Genomic DNA, 23,840 nt, shown 5'->3' on the forward strand with positions numbered 1-23,840 from the left:
ATGTAAACTCAACTATTAAACCCATAAAAAAGCAAACAGCAAAGTTTAGACTATAAACTCACTAATATAAATCAACACTGCCACCATTGAGGATGACGTCACGCTTGTTAAACGGCAGTTTGGAGGGAGCTAAATTGTCCTTTAATATTACAAGATTCAGCTTTAATAATAAAAATGTTACCCTGATGTTACTGCTAAAAAAAAATGATTTTAGCCTGATGCACACTTTAGACAACGGGGTGAAAGGGGGAAGCGGATCGAGCCACTAAAACTGACATAATATAATATCAAATATAATCCCTGTTTTCTTTAATTTGAGTGCCCACTCCTTCTTTTTCATATTTTCAGTCGTCGTCTGCTACAGTCTGAGGCAAGCCGTTCTCAACACCACAACCAATGAAGGCGTAACATCTTCACAAAAATAATGGATTAAAAAACTGATTCTCTTCGCATTTTCTGCCATCGCTCTGTGTTCACTGGGAGCTAGAAGAAGAAGATGCCCCTTTTCTGTTCGCTTGAGGATCTGCTGTGTGGGGGAGAGGGGAACATCCTGTGGCGTTTCCTGTGTTTGTAAACTAGACGGTCGTGAAAACGTCGGGCGAGTGAAGCTGAAAGGTAGATACAAATCTCTTTATCATCTTCGATGGTTACATTTTAACCGTGCATTCCATGGTGTGCAATTTTATTTGCACGCAGTCATGCTTGGAGGTGGCCGCAATGGGATTTACTTCTATATTAGAGCGTCAATGTTGGCCATTGCTAGCTCGCTAACAAACGCTAGCTTAATCATCGGGAGGGGGAGGCACTAGCAACGACGGCCATCACGAATGTCTTTATCGCTCAATCTTGTCTTAACTAGTTGAGCTTGTTTCTTAAAGTATCCTCATAAAGAAACGATGCATCAGTCCAGTCTGCAAAATAGATACTCCCTTGAAGCTACCGTGTAAAACAAATGAGCAGTTGGGCTAAAAATGTTCGGTTTCTAACATTTCAGTGGGCGAGAGCGCTAGCGAGCAGCTAGCTTCTGGCTAGCCGATGTTAGCCAGCTTGTTCAACATCAGCAAAACTAACGTTAGGTTTGGCTGGTAATGCGAAGGCCAGCTCACCCAGTGTTGATGAATGACATGTACATTTTAAAACCAACATTGTTATGATTATGGCATTTCTTCCGCTTGCAACTAACTAAACAGCAGCCAAAACAATAAAACTGTACGACGTGGCTAAGATGTATTTTAATTTGGGGTAGCCACTGTTAGCTCTACGCTAGCTGTCTATTTTCCTCGCAGCGTTAGCTAGCTAACCAACGCTAATGGCGAAAGCACTGTGTCTTCAAAGTATATATCTACCTTTTTTTTTTGCAATGTGATAGCACACACATTAACGTGTTGCCACAGATTAAACGAATCTTGAAAAGTCATAACAAGATACAGCCATGTTTCTGTGGGGGAATTAATGGCCTCCTCTTAACATATAACGATAATTGTTAAAGCCCCATGGCAAAATATACGTTTTAATGTACTAGATTAGCAAAGGTGCAGAGCGATTGCATTATTTACTTTCATACATAAATAACGTTATTTTTTACTGCATTTGTTAAATGTTAGCTTTTGCACTCCCTTTTCACTATAAATGTAGAATTGTAACCAGTCTTTTCTTGGTTTTTGTCTCGGTTTATTCTTTCAGAAACGTTCCCATTAAGCTAAACTGTATTAGGAAAGTCGTGCTTATAAAGGTGTATTTTACGGGGTAAAAGATGTACGCATTTTTTTTTAGGAATGAGGACAAATATTTAACTCTTATCTTCTACATTATAGCTGGAATATGCTTTACGCTTTAAAAGCTATGTTTTAATTTTTAGGATTTCACCTAAATGTAATCTAGATAGATTAATAAACTCAAAGTCAAATAAACTGAAACCAATTGGGACCTTTGATTCACATACATTGTTATATCGGGAAAGGGTGCTAATGAACCCTCTTTTCCACCCCAACATGTTGAAACATTTTAATGTGAGTCTTCAACCATTAAAGGTTTTGGGTTTATTGACACTAGTCAGTTTTAAACATCTCCAGGTTTTACAGTATAACATTGTTTTGTGTTTTTGTTAAATGTGAATGTTCTGTATTAATGTAATGTGTTTTATAATTTGGATGTGCTTTAGAATTATTCTCCTCCTAAATTCTTCCCTTATCCTACATTTCTGTACAGCCCCCTCCTGACTTCACGTTTGAATTTGTTTTTCCTTCATGTCATACAAACAAGTATGAATTTACTTTTTATAATACTTAATTAATACATATAACCTCCATCTATGCTCTGTGGTATTAAGTTAGCTGCAATGCAAACTACAGATCTGTATCAGTGGTAGCCATTTAACTAACTGGATAAAAAAAACAATTAAATTGTTGTATTATTGTTTGGTAGTGTGCCATAAATAACACATTTGCAGCTACAACCAGTAAACTCTGTTTATGGTAAGCTTTGTTAATGGCAAGTGCACTGACTAAGTTCTATGAACAAAAACTAAGCAAAAGGTGCTGACATAGTTGTTTGTATGAATACGACACATCTATGTGTGTCTATATTTTATGGTGTTTAAATGTGGTTAGGGTAATTGAACATCCTAATTGGAGTTAATGGAATCTGTAAACGGTTAAGACAGCCAGTGATGTTGTTGTCATGTAATGCTTGTCTGTTTCATCCGCATCCTCCTCTTCCTCAGTTTTAATGCTAGATGAGTGAGGTGGGTGTGGCTTCCCACCAGCCCGACCATCCTGACTGACGGATCTCTGGATGACCTTGTCCCCACCCCTGTCCCTGCGCTCACATACACCACAGAAATGTCACATCTGCCCAGCAGCTCAGTCCGCGACCATATGAAATGGGTTTGTTTTGAGAACACCAAAGTGATTACAAATACCTTTCCTTGCCATCATGTCACTCAGGATGTTGTCGTTGATGACTAGCTTGGCAAATGCCATTGCAATATTATCTTAGATGCAGAAGCTTTTGTATTGCAGACTAGCTTTTAAAAGTGTGACTTGGTTAGTAAACTTTTCCTCAATTTTCTCCGCAGGCGGGGCTGCTTGGCTGCGAGGCCGTCCTCTCCAGCATGGCCCTGATGCAGGCCAGCTCCATGGCCGCTCCGCCCAAAAAAATGATGGCTCCACTCGGCCACGGACTCCCGCAGAGAGAGGCACCTGACCGTGCTCCACAGAGCCATATGATCCTCCCCTCTGGAATGAGCTGTCCTCCCCTGGTTAGGACCAACTTCGGAAATGTAGAGTGGAAATTAGGCTGTCAAATGCCATGCTTTTAATATTGTGAAACATGTAGATTTGTAGCCTTCGTGACATTGAGAAGTTGTGTGTGGGAGGAGTTTCTCTCTGAATGCATTCTTGATGAGTTGTTCAACTTTAAAACAAGCTCAACTCTACTAGGTAGTGTTCTTACCTAAACATTGGATTATGAGTGCATTTCATACCTTTTTTTTAAGGATACAAATCCAAATGTATATAATCACCTTCAGGTAAAGCATTAGATATATTTTCTGTCATTTGCAAAACCCACACTATTAAACAAAAAAAACTAATAATTGAGATTCACATGCATCGCTTTATTTAAGTCGTGTTCAAAAATCATGAAATAATTGATATTTTCTGGCTCTGTAGCTCATCCGGAAGGAAGGTGAATTCCAAGCTCCCCGTCTGCTGGATGAGAAGGAGATGAGGGCCAACGAGGACATGCAGCAGAAAAAAAAGAACAGGAAATCAGTTACGCCCTGCAAAGTGAGAGAACAAGAAGGAATGGGAGGGAAGGTTAGTGGCTGTGGTGGCTAAATAGTGAAGGGTCTCTGCAGTGCACTTTTTTTATTTGTCCTCATTTCATAAAGTGCGCAAGTTAGCTGCTTGCACACGTTTTTGGATAAGCATTTAACTTCATTCCAAGTAGCGCCTAGCTTGGAGCTTTCATGTGTGCAAATTTTGTTTGTGTGGTGGTGGGGGTGGGGGGAGGAGTTCGGGGAAGATGTTGAGGGGGTGGAGGATCTCTAGAGAGGAAAGAGGGGGAGGGGAGCAGAGTGAAGCGGAGCACAATAACTGCGGTTGTGTGCATAACAGGGGGAGCAGTAACATGAGGGCATTAGGCCATTGGAAGGGATTGTGGGGTATTTGTCGATTACAATGTTAAATACATGTAGTAATAAAAAACATGAGTGCATATCAAAGATAAATGGGCTTTTAGAATAGTATCTACATGAAGAATGACACTCTTCAAACAGTTCTAGAAATCATAGGCCCCCACGTTTACTGAAATCCGTTAAAGATTATCATCAAGTACTGACCAGCTGTGGGTGGGGAATGTTTGATCAATTGTACCATTTTCTGTTTGTGATGAAATGCACAGTATCTGCTTGTGTTTTTAATTCAGTATGAAACTGCTGTTTGACATAACTGTTAAACAATCATCCTTACTGTCCTCATTAGGGCACAGGTGGAGATGAGAATGGTCCAGCGTCCAAAGTGCAGAAAAACTTTATTTGTGATCACTGTTACGGAGCATTTAGGAGTGGATACCACCTGAAGAGACATATCCTCATCCATACAGGTATGGGTCATGCTGGGAACAAGTCTAGTTTACAGTTAAGCCAAAACTGCTTTTTAATGCCTGACTACATTAATCATTTGTTGAAAGAGGTCCTGAAAGTTTGAATTGGAATGAAGAGTGTGCAGCTACTGTAAGGTTTTGCAATGGCCTGCTTAAAAAACTTAAAAATTGGTGGTATCTGTGGGGACTTTGACTAAAACTGGTGCTCTTCGGTTTAGGGGAGAAGCCGTATGCTTGTGCCGTTTGTGACATGAGGTTTATTCAGCGTTACCACCTGGAGAGACACAGCCTCATTCACACGGGTATGCGTCCTTTAACCGTACCCATATTACATTTATCTGACTACATCTGTAGTCTGTCACTTGAATCAATGGACAGATGCTCAGGGTAATTTTGTCTGTGGACAGTAATTTCCAACAAAGCCATCTCCCAAAATCTGTTCACCCCAAAATATAAAGCACAGTATTTGTCGTATATATATATATATATTGGTCCCCCAACACCAGGAAAAAATGATAGGAGGCTATGATATATAGTGAGGTCCAATAGTCCTGAGTCCACTATTACAAATTGTTGTTTTAGCATCTCTGAAACATAAATATCAAAATCCCCTTTTTGAAAGGTCCATTATTTCATTTGACTGGAATCAGTTGTAGAAATGTTTTCGATATTTGAGAATATCATGTTATTGCAACTTTGGAAGATTACTGAGATGTTTAAGGCACATTCCTACTTTCCCCCAGAATGCTCGTTGGGGTTGAGCGTTATTGGCCTTGTGAGAGAAATTAGCCTCTCTTATCACCATCAAAAACTCTTATTGCAAATTCAAACGTTAATCTGCCAGTATAAAAATGGTTGTTCCTGTTTCAACTGTGATACTTTTACTTTGTTTGGCTTTAATTGTGCTGTTTAATTGTTATGAAAATGCTGTTAGGTCCTGAAGAAATGTCCACTTATTATACATGCTTCACATGCTGTGATCGTTATAAAGAGTGACTCCACCCAGGCTATAAGCCACCTAGCTGTTGCTGCCTGCTCTGCTGTTCGACCATTTGAAATGCCCTTGCGTCAAAGCATACTCTTAATCTTAAAGTCCGTCTTTGTTTGAATAATTCAACTTTATAGAATCTTTTCAGCGGGCAGTCTCTTTCAGCTAGGGGAGATTGGTGCTGTGATCTTTTTTTCTACTCCAAAGAACCACTTTGAAAACAAAACAACTTTGAAAGATTGTTAACAGACAAGCGGAAAGTATTTTACAGTTGAAACTTGAGGTTAGCAGCAGCCACACACAGACGGCCATATTCATTATGTCAACATATGGTATTCTTTAACCACCACAATGACTTTTGACTGTAATAATTGTCATGTCGTAAAGAAAAACATTGTTTCAACAAGACTTTTTGATAGTGGACTTGAAAGTGGACTCAAACTTGTGGACCTCAGTGTATGTGTGTGAACGCCTCAAAGCCCAGGCTTCATAAAACATGCATTATTTATTTATGTTTTATTTATTTTTGTAATGTTACTGTGTCAGTTAAAATAGCTGCATGGACATCTAAGGACTATGTTCTTAATCATTTATACAATATAAACATTTAGGAGTTAATTAACTTAAGTTTTAAAACTTTTGCATCGTACCTATTTTGCGTTGCAGCCTTTCACACAAAATCCTTTGTTTTCCATTGTTTAAGAGCTATGCACTCTGGGTAAGTCACCTTCTAACTTAATTGTTTGTCAAGTCGATGACTACTGCCCCAGTAATCACTAAATTAAATGTCCCAATATTGACCAAATATACCCTCAGCTATCATGGTTAATGTAAACATATGAACATACAGTGTATATATTTATGAATCCATCCCAATATCCCAGTAGATTATTTAAGCAGTTGCTCTTTTTGGCAGCATTGCATCTGTTCTTTCTGTTAACCACATAATACATTTTGTCATTTTGTTTTCCACATTTTTACAAATTGAATACACTGAATAGCTAATATTTGTATGCTCTGTGTGTGTAGGGGTGAAGCCGTACGCTTGTTCCATGTGTGACATGAGGTTTTTCCAGCGTTACCACCTGGAGAGACACAGACTCACTCATACGGGTATGCGTCCTTTTACCGTACCCAGTTCAAGTTAAGACACTTTTTTCAATCGGCTTAAACACAAACAACACTTTAAACAACAATACAATGACACAAACAGTGTAGAGGCAAATGGGAAGACACAAAACAACCCTTTGGAGTTTATCCAACAGTCGTGTAGTATTACATTAACATAAAAACATTCTTTATTACCCCCTATTACAGGGTTCTAACTATAGGACGATTCAAATATCAAAGTTTTCTGAACTAAGAAAACTTTAGTCTTTTGTTTGACTTGGTGGACACATTTTAGGAACATCTTTTCACTTTAAAACAGCAACAGTTGAATTACTACAGGGTTGAACCACCTGACGCAGAACTGCTTGTTAATGTAAGCAAACACCTACCATGATCTAAAAGTGCTCCTCTGGACACCTCAAAGTGTATTATCCCTAATGTACCATTGCTGCCCAAGAATATTTACAAAATAATATATTATTTTTGTTCATGCTCTGAGATTAACAGTGCTTTATCGTTCTAGAAGAGCTGAACCCATAAAGTAATCTATCATAGCGTACATACGTTCTAATGATAACTTTTTATAGTCTCATGTTTGAACTGAGATACAGTATATGCCATATATATTTTTCGCGGATGTATCCATCATGGTTAGGACATGGTCAAAGCCACAGTATAAGAGGGGGTTTGATAGGTCACAACGTATTAAGGACAGAGATGTAATATCTGCAGACACACCGTTACAGGAGGCCTTCTCACTCAAGTGTTTAAACAAATCTGGTTGGCTTTTCTAGAAATAAAAAATGTGATTGTTTCAAGTTCTCACAACAGTAACAGCTGATTCACTTTGGCCATGGTATATTATGGGGATAGTCCTTTAATGTCCACTCCTATTTTACAAGCAGATAAATGGCTGCACAACTCATGTGTCTTGGCTGCTGTTGTCTTGCTTTCTTAATGAATTGTTTTATTGCATAGTTGCGTATACAGATGCTTCTGCTGTTCATGTATGGCAGAGATCAGATTGGAAGCTTTTGAAAGTTGAGGCAGATCATCAGCAAACACCGTCATTTCACCATCAAAGAAATGAACGTGCACTATGTAGGCGCTTAACCAATTTCAAGTTGCAACACACATGCTCACCACAATTCTATAAGACTTTGTCGCCACCTTTAAAAGTGAACGGTGGAGAAGTTTGCTGACATTTCTGCTTCAGCTGGCCAGTGTGATCCCTGTCTTAGATGTTTCTTTGCTGTATGTGTTGTCTACCTTGCTTGGCTTGCTTTTATTCTATGATTGTTATCCAGGTCAATTAAAAATGCTCCCCCATAACAGAAGAAACGTTTCAATTAGAAAGTAAAACCCCTTCGCATGAAGCTTGATGGAATGTGTAATGTCTGCAGGGTCCTAGTGATTTCATGTCTGTCAATGATGCTTCCCTTTGATGCTTAAGGAGCGCCCTAGCTAATCTGTTGATACTCTGTGTATGTAGGGGTGAAGCCGTACGCTTGCTCCATGTGTGACATGAGGTTCTTCCAACGTTACCATCTGGCAAGACACAGCCTCACTCATACTGGTATGCGTCCGCTCACCATAGCTCATAAAGTAGTATTGTTTCAAGTCACTTTTCCAATCATAGCAGTGTAAACAGAGATTTAAAGTGCCTAGAATGACTACCAGTTTCAACTATTGACATATTCAGGAACATGAAGTTGTATCCAGACATGTGTTAGTAATATAAAACCCACCACTTTTAGCTCTGATGTAAATACATGCACATATAGTTGCACACCTGAATGTACACAACATAATGTTTTCCCTTCTAAATGCTCTACTTTGTTCTGCGCCATTAGATATTTTGTTGACTGAAACTACCCACTCGTGGTCCCAATACACATAGGGTGATGGAATAATGTGTAGCTGCATTCGAAGAGTCATTGAAAGGAAAGAGTTGATGGTTATGTGTTTTAATATTTTGTCTGTTTCTAGTTTATACTTACATACTTTTCATGTGTGTAGGGGTGAAGCCATACGCTTGCTCCATGTGTGACATGAGGTTTTTCCAACGCTACCACTTGGCAAGACACAGCCTCACTCACACGGGTATGGGTCGCCCTTTCTTGCTACATTAGAGCCCAATTACCCAGTTTCTTGAAGTTTATCTGTCCTTTTGTTTATATAGGTTCAAACATTAGCATTAATATCTTTCAACTGGGCATGCTTGAGGAGTGCATTTTAGTTTTTATCTCACCCCTTTAGTGCTACATTTTAGACGGCATTTCCCAAGTGAACTCCATTAGTACTCAACTGCAGTGCCTTCAAATGACACCTTGACTTGTCTAGTCTAAATTGCAATGCATGTCGATGTTGAACATCTGCACTGAGTTAAGCAACAACAAAAATAAGTTAATCCAGGTCCCTTACCACGCACGTTAACAGATTAGGACATGTTAGCCGAATGATTTACTGTTGCATCATGCTGGGCCGTTGGGCATGTCTGGATACATGGTAGAAGTGAGTGTGTCCTGTTCAGTTGATTGTGATCACCAAATATTTTGCTCTGTGTGTGCAGGGGTGAAGCCATATGCTTGCTCCATGTGTGACATGAGATTTTTCCAGAGATACCACCTGGCAAGACACAGTCTCACCCATACGGGTATACCTTTTATTTATCCCTCTCACTTAACATTATTATGGGGTGTATTTCCCTTGTGTATACATCACCACCCTGTTAAACCCAGTTAAAATGTTTTACTATGAAAGGTTAAAGTTTAAGCACTTGTCGATATTCTATTTCCTTTTAGGTGTACTCATTTTACCTAGCTAACTGCTTTAAGGGTCGACAGGTCACATTTGATGTCTTGTATGTACACAGTTTAGTTTACCAAGAGAATGATAGAGACTTTGTAATGACTTAACCATGACTAGTGTATATAAGATGACATATTGTGTTTACATGGTTCAAGAGAACACTTTTCTAAAGTTTGGTACTGTATGCGTTTAGGGGTGAAGCCGTACGCTTGCTCCATGTGTGACATGAGGTTCTTCCAGCGTTACCATTTGGCAAGACACAGCCTCACTCATACTGGTATGCTTGAATTATTTGTTCAATTATTATTTGTCCCCTTTCAGTATGAAACCTTTTTATATAAAAACCTACACATTATTCTAAAAAATGGACAACCCCTTTTATATACAGTAGCATCATTTCTCCATGTTCATAAATTAATTTCCCCTTCCAAAAAATGTTTAATAGAATTTTTAGGCTTTGTTGGAAAACTGTCCATGGAAAAAGTGACTGTCAGTTACCTTCTTTTGTGATTAAAAACACTGTTATGGTTCTGTTGCATGTGTACTGTTGAGTACTTTGTTATAACTCCAACGAAAGGCACATTACACTAAAAAACGTTTTGAATGCAGACATCAATAATATAAATTGTCAGGTATGCGAGTTTTGTTTCTCATGTCTTGCTTGACTTGAGATGATGCATGTTTAACAATTGGGGTTTGAAGTTGAAATGCTTTTATTACCACCATCCAGTTTGTAGGATGACTGAATATTGCTCCAGCTGGTCTAAACTCCAATGTGTAAACCCAGTTTTTTTGTGTGTTATTGATGGGGCACCTTAACTTTTGATGTCTGCAGGTTCTAAAAATGTTTTCCGTGTAATGTCTCTTAACAGAATTTATCTGAAATAAAGCATGTGATGGGACAAGTCAAGCATTTCATGTGTTTTTAGATCTTGGTGTTGATGACCTTCACTGCCTTGAAATGCATCTAACCTTCTTGTGCTTTGTTTAGGGGTGAAGCCGTATGCTTGCACCATGTGTGACATGCGGTTTATACAACGTTACCAACTGGAGCGGCACAGTCTTACTCATACAGGTATGTCCTCATTTCTTTACCTTTGACCCCGTTTCTCCCTGACTTTGGTCATGCATGTGCCCCACCTCAGCGTTTACATGGCCGCTTCAAACTGGAGTTTGTATTGCTTTCTGTCACGCTTTTGATAAGTGCTAATGTTTCACGCAGCATCTACAAAGAGCTTCATAAGTAGCTGCATAAAGATATCTCTTTGCATTCGTTGTTTATGAAATGACATGATGACCATGAAGGAAAATTCCAACACTGTTTGATTTTTAGTATTTTCAGCCCTTTTACCCCAAACTGTTTTCTGTGTTTCTTTTAGTTGAAAGCCAAAAATAGTTTCCATCACGGAACGTTTATTCTTTCAGCCTTAAAGAAACCACTGCACATTACCATCTCTTTTCTCTTTTTTAAGATATCAAAAACTATTATTGTGATTAGAGTCCATCCAAAGTTTGAACATTCCCTCGTTTCATATTTATAATATTAATAAACGTAAAACCTACGTGAGGAAAAGCTCAAAATGTATCTAAAAATATTCACATCTTGAATTTGAAAAGTGAAAGATAAGAGTTTTATGTGCATCACCTGCAGATGATTGTGCTACTGAAGACAACCTGGAACCATTTGATCTAATTCTTATTTAAAGAGTGGCCTGTTGGGCGATGGGGAAATTGTGTGGGGGTTCGGGTTGAAATGAATTGGACTTATTTTTCAAATTGGCCGAGTGCACAGTGATTTCTTTTTTTCCTATAAAAAAATCCAAAAAGTGCAGCTTTTTCATTATGTCATTTCACATTCAAAGTAATGATGAAGAAATAACATATCTCTCTGTTTTGATAAGTTTAGTTTAATTGTTCGTTATATTTTAGAATAAGTTTGATTCAAGGATATTACAGGCATTACAGTTTCAAATGCTAAGGTAAAACTGAATAGATTTTTTCTTTCTTAAAAAGCAAGTTTAGTTTTGTATGTTGGTTTTCAGAGCAGTTTTGGTCACTGTAAAGATTTGCAACAGTTGACCGATCTAAATGTATTATGCATAGTTGTTTGCCAACTGCCTAAAATTGTCTAAGCCCTGCGATCAGCGTTACTAAAATTCAAGTAAACACTATCCGGCAGTATGTATGCGTTTTAAATTCTGACCTAAACCTATCGGCATCGTCTGAAAAGCCTGCTATCGTGTCAGGTATCGTTTTAATCTGCCCAGAAGGGACTCTGGTTTTGCATCAGTTATTAACTGGCCCTCCCATGGGTTTTTTAAGTTTAAAAGTTAACTCAGCGTTCACCACAGAAAATGTAAATTTCCCCCATTGTTTCCCATTTAAATTCTGGCCTTACCTCTTGAGCAGTTACGCCTAAACTTAAATAAAATGTAATTTCTAATTGGAGACGTTTTGGAGCATGCTGGACTTTCCAGTGTAAAAAGGGCGCTGATAAGTGCAGCCAAACTTTACTAAGCAATTAGTAAAGTTTCACGTGGATTATTTTTGGCAGTTGAGTGTTTGATGCTAAAGTTGGTACTTTGTTTGTGTAGGGGTGAAGCCATACGCTTGCACCATGTGTGACAAGAGGTTTTTTCAGCGCTACCACCTGGCGAGACACAGCCTCACTCACATGGGTATGCGTCAGCCAATCTTAACCAAGTCAAAAGATTAGGATGCTGCAACACCTGTATGCTTCATCTAGTGTATCTGTATTTATACACCAATAATACAAGTGTGATATCAAATAGATGACATCATCATCTCATGTGTTGTCAGGGAATTCTGTAATTGAAAAGAAGAATCATATTGTACCTTTTTTTTGTAAGTAACTTAGGGATTGACATTGGTTATTAACCACAAATATCAATTGTTTCCAGATTGTTACTCACTTAAATGATACAATAGGATAGTTCACAATAATAAATAATACAGATCCTTTTTTTCTCCTGCTGGCAGACACAAAAATAATGATTTTGATGCTCTGCGTTTAGGTGTGAAACCTTATGCGTGCACCATGTGTGACATGAAGTTTTTTCAGCGTTACCACCTGGCGAGACACAGCCTCACTCATACGGGTATGGGTCCGTGCACCGCGCCCATGACACTCACTGTTAGAAATCAACCGGGACATTTTTTATTTCCCTAGCTCACTTCAGACATACGCCTGTACCATTGAAGGGATATGAAGTTAGAACAAGGTCTGTTGTTGTTAGGCATTATTAGTTAAGCTGGAAAACCATAAATCAAATGCTCTTCTGTGTAGTACAACACTACCAGATGGATAAAAGCATTTCAAGGAATTATTTATTTGAAGTGTTTGTCTTTTGCATGAATTGGCAACTGTGTGGTTAATAACCAATAGTGTATATATTTACTCCTGAAATAAGAACTGGAAAGTGAGGCAAAGTAATATAATACTGCTACTTTGCATTTAGGTGTGAAACCTTATGCTTGCACCATGTGCGACAAGAGGTTTTTTCAGCGCTACCACCTGGCGAGACACAGCCTCACTCATTTGGGTATGCGCCCGCACACCTTACCCATCATATCACTGAGATCAGACTGTCATGACTTGATGTTATATAGAGGGTCAGCCATCTAACGTATCAATCACTACTCCAGAGCTATGTTCTGCCTTCCCTACATTATGTGTGTGTAAAAAGTGAATGTGTAAAAGACATGCAACATCATCAGCTCATGTGATGTGTTAAGTTGTGGATTTGAGAATTGGTTCACACATTGTGTAAAAACATCAATGAATTAAAAAGACATTCAAAAACCTTTTCAATAAGTGGTTAACGACCCATCCATTTTGAATAGATAATCAAAGTATGTTGCCTGATTGATGGATTGTGAACACAAAGAGATACAAAGTCTGACAATAATACCATGATGCTCTGCGTTTAGGTGTGAAACCTTTTGCTTGCACCATGTGTGACATGAGGTTTGTTCAGCGTTACCACCTGGCGAGACACAGCCTCACTCATACGGGTATGCGTCAGTGCACCTGCCCGACTCACATTTCTAGGCAATTATTAAATCGTCTTTATTGTTTACAGAAAAGTTTCAATACAGATGTCTTATTGAGGTAGCTAAAGTTGTTGTGTAAAACTTTCAAGCAAATTATTTGTGATAAATATCCGTAATCTTTACTCTCAGTAGATTTTGACATTTTGCTTAGAATGGTAATAATTGAGGCCTTCTAGAACATGTACTGCCTTTTTATTTCAAATGAAGCAAAAAGGCTGAAAAAACAACAGTAATGATACATTTGGATCCATCCTCTGCTTTTAAAACTCTACTGCATGTTTGGTCACAATAGTTCTCAGAAAATAATATCAGCTTATCAGCTTCAATAAACATGATCACTAGTGTCAAAGGGATCACTTGATTTACATTGTTTTCACAGAAATGTGCTTTATAAGACATTGGTAAAGCAAAAATACTCAGTTAATTATTAGCATGATTTCAATCATACCTTTAGTCAATATCTGTGTGTATCCAGTTACTTTTGATACACACAGATAAAGGTGCTGATTGCAATACAGTTGAAGGAATAAAACAAACTGTGTTGGTGATTTAGCTCCATTGGTCACTTCAGCTGTCCTTGTGTGAACTATGAGTACTAAGTGAAGAACACTTTACTTATCTTTTGGGTTGTGCATGAATATGGTAATGTGTTGTTGAACTCCAATAGCTTAGCTATGTATTCTAAGGAATGGAATTGGAGATAAAGTAAAATAATACTGCTACTCTGCATTTAGGTGTGAAACCTTATGCTTGCACCATGTGCGACAAGAGGTTTTTTCAGCGCTACCACCTGGCGAGACACAGCCTCACTCATTTGGGTATGCGCCCGCACACCTTACCCATATCACTGAGATTAAACACAACATGTTTTATCTGTCAGCTAGTTAGTGTTATTCTGTAAAGGTAACTAGTTGTGCATTTTCTCTCACCAAGGATTTCCTGAATTATGTTTGTAAATGCAACATTAAATCAAATCCCTACATGTACCTAAACACAGGACTGTGACATCATCAGCTCATGAGATGTGTTTTAGTTGTGGTTTAAAAATTCAATCAACAGTTTGATGTTTTTGATTTGGCTTGGAGAAAACAAATTCAACTTCCATTGTTTTTAGGAACATTTCCCATAGCAAGTGAAAAGTGGTTAACAACCCATCAATTGTAATTATATGTCTACATTTCAACACTGATTGATGGATTGTAAAACAAATTCAAAGTCCTGAAAATAACGTATTGATGCTCTGCATTTAGGTGTGAAACCTTTTGCTTGCACCATGTGTGACATGAGGTTTGTTCAGCGTTACCACCTGGCGAGACACTGCCTCACTCATACGGGTATGGGTCCGTGCACCTGCCCGACTCACATTGTGTTGCCACAGTTTGCTACTCAGTGTTAATATGAGGGATCATTACTGTGCGGTTATTATAGTAGTCAGAACGTGTTTTTTACGTAGGTGTTTGAGTTGGTTTCTGTTAATCGGACGTTCAAATTGCTAGTATCTACTCTTTTCTTCCCATTCCCCATACTTAATGCTATGTTGTATAGCAAAAACCTCATGTTACTATAGAACCCTCGGCCAATAGTGTTAATGCAATCGGGATACAATATTTGAGATTTTCTTTTTAGATACAGTTCATTGTAGAGAAAACCTGCTAGCCTGTATTTGTTAACTAGCAATTTAATTGAGTTTTTACTATGTATACCAGAAATACTGTCGAGGAATTCAGGGACTTTAAAGTGGATGCAAAAGATTAAATATATTGCCTTTCAGCAAGAATTCAAAGTTGCAGATTCTGACTCGTGAATTCAGAGTCCTATTAAGTCATGGTTTCAATTCTTGGTGTAATTCTTCATTAATAATTCATTAAAGAATAACACAAGTGTGTTTTTAGAAAAACAAATCTCCAGCAAATTTGTGCTTATATTGTCATTTCTCAAACATTTCTGTAGCCAAAAGCCTGCTCTCTCAACAAGCATACATCTAAACAAATGCTTATGATGGGTTCCTGGAACCTAAACTTATTTTAATTCTGCCTTTGTGTATTTATGATAGTCGTAATACAAGTCTTCCATTAGATTCATCTTTAAACAGCATTTTGCGGGGATAAAGTTTAAACTTGAATGTAGAGGATGGCTTTAGGAAACTTAACATCCAGTAATAAGAGGTTCAAACTCAAAATAGGTGGGAATGATGTAACCATGTTTTTGCAGTTAAGTTGTAGGCATTATAGATTCTAGGTGAGAGAAGATAAAATAGTCATTGTTGCGGTGGCAAGTGAAACATATGTTTATTAAGACAAGCAAACTGTGATTACATTTTATGATTCATACTCCTTTCAGATCTTTGTGTTCTTTTCTATAACACCTACATTATGTTTAAAACTGACTTGACTCTATTCACAAATCAGCTTATAATTGCATGTCTGAACATCTCATTAAACTTAAAAGGAAATGCACATTAGATTAATAAATGATGAGGTATAATCTGTCAGTGTTTTAGTCCTCGTGCTAGCTTCAGCTTGAAAGTTGTATTTGTTGCACTTGTGGGTGGTAGGGCTAATATATTGCTCTGTGTGTGTAGGGGTGAAGCCGTATGCTTGTTCCATGTGTGACATGAGGTTTATTCAGCGTAACCACCTGGAGAGACACTGCCTCACTCATACGGGTATGCGCTCCTTCCCGTTCCCTCCCTACTGAGCGAGGCTCTGCTGCCTCCAACACAACGAGTCGCAGCAAACTCGAGTTTGGATTGTCAAGTCATTTGATGGGATGTTGAACCAGCCTCAAAATACTTGCCCCAGCTTTTGGGCCACTATGTTGCGTAGATCTAGACCATGAAAACAACAAAATTCCACTTTGATCTACACATAATGAGTTGATGACGAGGCCTTTTTAAAATATACATTTTCAGATGCTGAAGCTACACTGTTGAAATTTACCTTTAGGGCGTTTTGCCCCAACTTTTTTATGAGTGTTGGAAATATAGTTTGCAATTCAAGTTTAGTAAGTGAAAAATGCAGCCAGTTTGTTGCTACTGGACGCTAAAATAGATTAATTGACTGTGTATTTGTGTGCAATTTCAGGAGAGAAGCCATTTGCTTGTGACATGTGTGATATGAGGTTTATCCAGCGCTACCACCTTGAGAGACACAAGCGTGTCCATAGTGGGGAGAAGCCTTACCAGTGTGAGCGGTGCCAGCAGGTATGCTCAAGATGTCACCTTAAATGAGTTCATTGGGTCAAATCTTGGATGTATAAAATATAAAGATTTCTTGATGTTATAAAATGCAGTCATGTTGTATTCTCTTGGTCTCTATACCTATTGAAACAGATGTACCACACATTTACTTTAATAATAACTACTAACTAGTAGAATAACTAACTATGTCCATGTTGTCTGTTTTGAAGAACTTTTCACGGACAGACAGGCTGTTGCGGCACCGGCGGTTGTGCCAGGGTCGCGGCGTAGCCAAAGTGGAGAACCAGCCGTGCTGCGAACCGCGCCCGTATGGCCAGGAGCCCCCCCCCGCCCCTCAGACCTGGAGCCCCCTGCACCCCCCTCCAGGCCGACTGGCAGTCTGACATTCCACCCTCCCCACATCCACAACCACGCCAGAGAGCGGAGGAGCCACAGGGTTTCTTCTTCTGCGCTGAGTGACGCCACACTCCAGCGCCGACCCTTCTGCAGCTCCAGTCTTGGGATTACTGATGATCGAGGGACATTTGTGTCTTTGCTTTGTTGACTTTTTACTGTGTTTCCTTTCCTCCCCCCGTTTTTTTAAAGACAAGACTTTTCTGTGATGAACAGTGGTCCTGTTTTGTACTTAATCTATTTGGTTTTTGCAAAAAAAAGAAGTTTTTATCGTTGTTCAAATATATCTGCATTTGGTGGTACTCGGGAAGGGCTGTAGGTATTGTTTATCCAGACGTGTTGGCAACAACAAAATGGGATGACGTGGTGCTGAGGAAAAGTATTTGAGCTTCTTTCTGATTTTGATGTGGCCCATTTTGTAAAACACAAGAATCGCCACTTTGGTCGTTTCAATATTAAGACTGAACTTTCCTTCCAGGTAAAGCAAGGAGAGCGCTATGTTTGCACTATGTAGCAAACAGAGTGCTAGAAGCATCGCTCTGAATGGGATCTGAACAATAGGATGTTCCTGACTTTATCAACATGGGAGGTACAGTTTTAATAATGGTTTTGTGTAAATTGAAAATGTTTATTTTAATTTGAGACTAAATTAGGGATGTTTGTGTGTGCACGAAATGGGCCAAAAAACCAGCTGATCATAAGAAATGAGGTCAAACACTCCTCTGCCTCTGTTTCTGAGATATCCTAAGGAAACCTGAGTAACTAAGTGTTTTTTAAAACAAAAGTAATATCAAACCAGGGCTTCCAGGAAGTGGTGAAGAGGTGCAGGTCTGGGTCCCAGGATTATCACCTGTGTGTCTCATGTTCTGTGTGACGTGCTGAGGACTCGGGGAAAGGGCCCATGATGGCCCCCGTATATATTTTCAGCTGTATATATATACATATACACACACAGTATATAAGCAGAGATCCCCAGTACGTACAGGAAGGCCTCTGCTCGATCTGTCTATAGATTCTTGTTCTGAATAGCACAGGTTGGCCACTTGAAGTCCCATTATGTTGTCTGTACAGATACTCTCATGTGAGATCAGCGAGGGTATACAAAATCTTGTGGCCTTAGTGTGTTTTGTTTCTTTTCTTTTGCCTTGTTTCTCAGCTGTTTGTTATTGTGGATCAGATGTATTAACTAAGAAGAGACAGCCAGTCTTCATCATGGTATGTTTTTGTTTTTTAATCCTAAAGCCGCCATGGTTACAGAATGTTGACGGCTTCAGTGGCGCTAAAACAAACTAATGTTTTCGCCTGTCGACCTAGGTTGTCTTTTGATGATTTAATGTTTGGATCATTGTTACTGATACACACAGTATGGAAGGAGCCCCCGAGTGTTTGACAGTCCTTGTGAGAAGTCCATAGAGCTGACCCACTGCAGCGCTCTGGCAGAATCAGCACGTGCTCGACTCTGCTACACACTAACAATTGCCTTTTTTATCCAAATATTATGTGGTTGGTGTGTAATAATGGATGTCTGTCATGTCATTGGGTTTAGCCTTAAGTAAGTGCGGATACACAAAGTAATCATCGTAGTGCTAAATGATATTGTAACAAACAATTTATTTTCACCTATCATGACCTTTGATCGTACTGTGTAAAAGTCTTTGGCGGTCAGACAGCAGAGAGCAGTTAAACGGGGTGGGGGGGCACTTTGCTGCCTATTGAAGAAGTTTCTCAAACTTGATCCTTTCTGTGACTGATGGGCTAATGTTAGCATCGTCCTAACTGTTCTGTTTAAGCCAGTAATGTCAGTGTGTGTGTGTGTGTGTGGGAGACGGACATGTTAAGTCTTCACAACTGCCAGAGCGACGTCTCAGATTCCAGCTACCTTCAGGGGACAGGATTTTTTTGTCGTTTTTATTTCAAGGTCCAGCTAAGCTTCGGTGAATGTGGAGATGGATGCATTATCTGGTCTCAGGAGGAACAGATGTTTGTTACAATAAGACGAATATCACTGATTTAAGTGGTATTTTACAACAAGTATTAACGGGAACCTTTCTTTCAAGTGGTCAATCATATCAAGGCAAAGTTGTGTGACAAGTTGTGGTATAAGTGTGTACAGAGATGGGATTTCACATGTTTTGATAAGCAAAGGGGCCAAGTTTGAGAAATGCATTCATTTGCTCTGGAAACACTATTCCAAATCAGTGGAGGAGATACAGCTGGTGCAAGCACATACTCAAATGGCTAAAGGGCAGAACAGTACATAGTTGACATCACTTGTTAATATCTTTTTGTGTCTTTTATTGTTTTTAGTCTCAATCTCATTGTTAAAACGCAATAGAATCCTTGAGTCTCAGATCATTTGTTTATAAGATTGAGGTTTCATTTTTCAGACGGATCCGAGGATTTATTTCCCTGAGATGTTCTCATCACATTTTGATGATTGTTTCAAGGACCTTTTTTTATTCTGATGAAATTGTAAACACTGGAGTGAAAAGGAAAAAAAAGACAAAAAAGAAAGATGGTTATTTTTTTCTTCAGACTGTACTAGATTTTAGGTTTTAGACGAAGCCTATTTCTCCTCAACTTGACACAGAAGGTGGACAGAACATTTTGGATCAGTGCAGTTGGGATCCCAGTATGTTTGATAATTTTGACATTATAGGCAGTAGTACCACAAGAAAAATGTTTTCTTTCTCATATTGAAGTCCCTGGTATTTGTAGTAAATTATATTGATAATGGTATTAGATGAACAACAGCATAACAGTAGCTATCACAGATTAGTTGTTTTCTTTATTAGTCTTGCATGCAGAGTTATGGTCCTCAGTTAAGACAGGATCTTGATATTGATTATTTTGTGTAGGAAAATGAGTGCATAAGAATAACTTCCTAAAAAGATGTTACAATGATTATTGTAAAATGGGCTAACTAATATGTACCCTTGTGATCCAATTAGTTTCAACTATATGAAAATCAGAGGAGAGGCTTCTTACTATTATGCTGAAATAAAATAATTTGTAAAGGACCTTTTGTATGCTTACTGGCTTTGTTGACTTCATTTTGATGTTTTTAGTTTCTAAAAATTAAGTATAAAAGTGGAGACAAATGTTGCATCTTATTTAGACCATCAGGCCAAACAGCACAAGTGTTTTCCAGGGCCTCAACAGGTCGAGGGTTAGATGTACAACTCTGGAGTTCCCCCTTTGGAGAAAAAAAAAAGTCGGGCCCCCCCTAACACAAATAGTCACGTAATGGGCCAAGTTAACATAAAAGGTCCCATGACATGGTCATTTCTACTGATCATAATTCCATTGTTGAGGTCTACTAGAATAGATTTATATTGTGCAATTTTCCAAACTCACATTGGTTTCTCATACAGCATCTCTGTATAGTATGTGTATTCACTCTGTCCTTAACGCCTTGTTGGAGCTCCTGCCCCCCCCCCTCCCTGTTAGCCCCCTGTGCTCTGATCGGTCAGCTCGCCCACTCTGTTCTGATGAGTCCACCACCGTCACAGCGGAACATCAGTGATGATGTGTTACAATGGCGTTAGCAACCAGAAAATGACAACAGTAATGACAAACAGATGAGAATGCTGCGTGGGGTCTGGGTGCCGTGTTGGCAGGACGTTGCGCGGCTCGCTGCTGCGAGGAGCGGACAGTGTGTTGGGTTCATTTCCTGCTTGCTGCGTGGGATCTGCGAGACATCGCAAATGGACGCGGGAAGCTGAGAGGCTGCAGCACCCCCATCAGCGAGGCTCCAATTGTGTGTGTGTGTGTGTGTGTGTGTGTGTGTGTGTGTGTGTGTGTGTGTGTGTGTGTGTGTGTGTGTGTGTGTGTGTGTGTGTGTGTGTGTGTGTGTGTGTGGCGCTCCGCAGATTGGACCAATGGGTCCATTTGGGTATGGGCACGTCACTGTACCCAGGAAGAAAATAATGGAAAAAGAGAAATCTCCAACGAGGCGTTCTGAGGCAGCATAGATAGGTATTTTCTGTGTTAGAGTTTTACTCGCTACAGGGTGTACTTTGAGGGTTTGTGACTTTGCAGACCGTTTACATGCAGAAAAACCGTCATAACACACAAGGGGACGGGTAATAACCAGAAAAGCATGACATGGAACCAAAGACTCACTTCGCTAGAACAGTGATAATAAAACAATGCTCCATAAGTCTGTGCTCAAAATAATAAATACAATTGTGCAATCCCTTTGCTAGAACAATAAATCATAATACTTTGCCACTTTGCAATCTGCAAAATAATGAAAAGAAAGAAAATGCTGATATTTGGCAAACAAGTGTGTCTTATCACAGTATTATGGCACATTTCCACTACAGCGCGGTTTAAGCGTGCCGTGGCTGGCCCGTTTTTGGTTGAGATTCCGCTAGGCGTAGTTCCGCTAGCGGGTACTTTTTCCACAGTTTTCTGGCTCTCCAAATCGAGGTTCATTCCGGGCCAACAACCGGGCTGAGTATGCTAAACTAGTGAGAGAATCGCTGGCATCTACAACAAAATGAGCATATTTGACCGTGATTTAATTGTAGTACACGTTTAAAAAATGATGCCGAAGTAACAACATCCTGATACCGGTTATTAAACCATGAATTAATGCTTTGATAAGTCTGCAGACAGGCGGCAGGCGAATAACCTTTTCAAATGCGTGTTTTCTGAATGGAGATCGGCTAAGCTAACGCAGTATATGCTCCGACCGTCCACACTCACAACAACGGCCTACAGACCTAAATAAACCAGCGACTGTATTCGCCATGACACAGACAGTCTGTCAGATCGAGGTAGATTATCAGTGGTCTTGTATGTCTTCCATTTTCTAATAATTGCTCCCACAGTTGATTTCTTCACACCAAGCTGCTTACCTATTGCAGATTCAGTCTTCCCAGCCTGGTGCAGGTCTACAATTTGGTTTCTGGTGTCCTTTGACAGCTCTTTGGTCTTGGCCATAGTGGAGTTTGGAGTGTGACTGTTTGAGGTTGTGAACAGGTGTCTTTTATACTGATAACGAGTTCAAACAGGTGCCATTAATACAGTTAACAAGTGGAGGACAGAGGAGGCTCTTAAAGAGGAAGTCACAGGTCTGTGAGAGCCAGAAATCTTGTTTGTTTGTAGGTGACCAAATACTTATTTTCCACCATAATTTGCAAATAAATTCTTTAAAAATCAGAAAATGTGATTTTCTGGAGAAAAAAAATCTCATTTTGTCTCTCATAGATGAGGTATACCTAGGATGAAAATAACACGCCTCTCATCTTTTTAAGTGGGAGAACTTGCACAATTGATGGCTGACTAAATACTTTTTTGCCCCACTGTAGGTGTAAGCAGGGGTAAAGTGCTATTTTTACAAGTGGGGAGTGGACCTAACATCCTCTAGGGGGGTCCGAGGGCATGATCCCCCGAGAAGATTTGTTTTTTAAATATTGAAGTTAAAAGCATCAATCTGGTGCACTTTGACAGCAAACTGAATAGACCTGGATACATCTCTCAACACCCAAATGAAACAGAGCTGTAAACATATTTACTTTTTCTTTATGGATATTTTACAAATCACTCCCATTTTAAACTTTATTCTTGTTTTACTGTCATATAGTATTTCATAACTGTTTTTCATTTATTCTCTTTTTTTATACCTATAATGATCATATAAACGTGTGCCTCGGAAATAATTGTTTACATTAATCGTGACCAAAAAGTTTGAGACCCACTGAGATAATAACACAAAGGTTAACTATCTAAACACTGAGAAAGTCCTTTACCTCACTGGGCTGAGGTTGTCTGCAGCCTCTCAGTCTGACAGGCGAGAGTTCTCCCTCCACCTTGATGTTGAAAAAGCTACTTATATCCCTTAGCATAGCTAGCTAGCACCAGATGCTAACAACAACAATCTCCGGTACCGGTGCGCACTCTCTCTCTCTCTCTCGCTCGCGCACACAAAATAGCTCGTTCCACACACACACAGAGCCGAGCTTGAATGAAACACAGAGACCCAGACGTACTTGTACTGTAGCATATTATTTTCGAATCAATCATTTTTCAAATTATGAATTTCACACATAAAAATAAAAAAGACATACATTTCTTGGAGGTGCTCTGGCTATCCTGCAGCACCCCCTAGTGCCCCCCTGACGCCGCCTATTGACCTTCCTCAAAATGTACATTACACACCTGTGTCCTACAGCGCCTTCATAGGTTTCTAAGGTTTCTAAGTGTAACTTCCCCCGGTCATGCCGACGTCATAACAATTCTCTTTTCAATTTTTTCTTTTCAATTTTTCCTCCTGGTCCCCACCCCCCCCTCCTGTCATGCCTCCCACTTTGAGAGGCACTGCAGTAATGACAGTATATTTTAGGAAATGATACACTGATAGACAACATTGATTAAATTGCACCATGAATTATTTATGTTTTGATTTGACAATTGTCATGAGATGTCTTTAAATTAAGTGGTGAATTGTAAGTGGCTACTGCCTGAGATCGCATGCTGTAGTTGTATTAAATGTGCCAACTGCTTGGACTGTCTTAGGGAAGATAGCATTTAGATGCAGCTCCACTGTCATGGAATAGTCTGCAATTGAAATGGAAACTGAGCAATCTGGTGCCACTAAATGTTTTTAAATCTTGGTTGGATGCTACTCAATCAGAAGCTGTTGGTACCTGC

The 23,840-nt window shown here is 39.3% G+C and overlaps 1 protein-coding gene across 29 annotated transcripts; it reads left to right on the top strand.

Annotated features, from left to right (window-relative positions):
- Nucleotides 1-329: 329 nt before the first annotated feature.
- On the top strand, nucleotides 330-20,200 carry znf740a (zinc finger protein 740a). Of its 29 annotated transcripts, none has more exons than XM_079683786.1 (21): nucleotides 330-615; nucleotides 2,723-2,906; nucleotides 3,077-3,259; nucleotides 3,672-3,788; nucleotides 4,485-4,605; nucleotides 4,824-4,907; nucleotides 6,623-6,706; nucleotides 8,196-8,279; nucleotides 8,723-8,806; nucleotides 9,276-9,359; nucleotides 9,708-9,791; nucleotides 10,506-10,589; nucleotides 12,109-12,192; nucleotides 12,550-12,633; nucleotides 12,994-13,077; nucleotides 13,466-13,549; nucleotides 14,323-14,406; nucleotides 14,839-14,922; nucleotides 16,170-16,253; nucleotides 16,672-16,790; nucleotides 16,997-20,200. In XM_079683786.1, the coding sequence occupies exons 2-21, from the start codon at nucleotides 2,841-2,843 to the stop codon at nucleotides 17,168-17,170; spliced, it is 1,956 nt and encodes a 651-aa protein (XP_079539912.1). In that variant the 5' UTR covers nucleotides 330-615; nucleotides 2,723-2,840; the 3' UTR covers nucleotides 17,171-20,200. The 29 variants fall into 29 exon arrangements, with proteins under 29 accessions (XP_079539912.1, XP_079539890.1, XP_079539913.1 ...); XM_079683764.1 differs by having other exon boundaries at nucleotides 331-615; nucleotides 3,077-3,280; XM_079683787.1 differs by having other exon boundaries at nucleotides 331-615; nucleotides 2,723-2,885.
- Nucleotides 20,201-23,840: the final 3,640 nt, after the last annotated feature.

This window comes from Notothenia rossii (assembly GCF_949606895.1).
Source record: "Notothenia rossii genome assembly, chromosome: 5".
Classification (NCBI taxonomy): domain Eukaryota; kingdom Metazoa; phylum Chordata; class Actinopteri; order Perciformes; family Nototheniidae; genus Notothenia; species Notothenia rossii.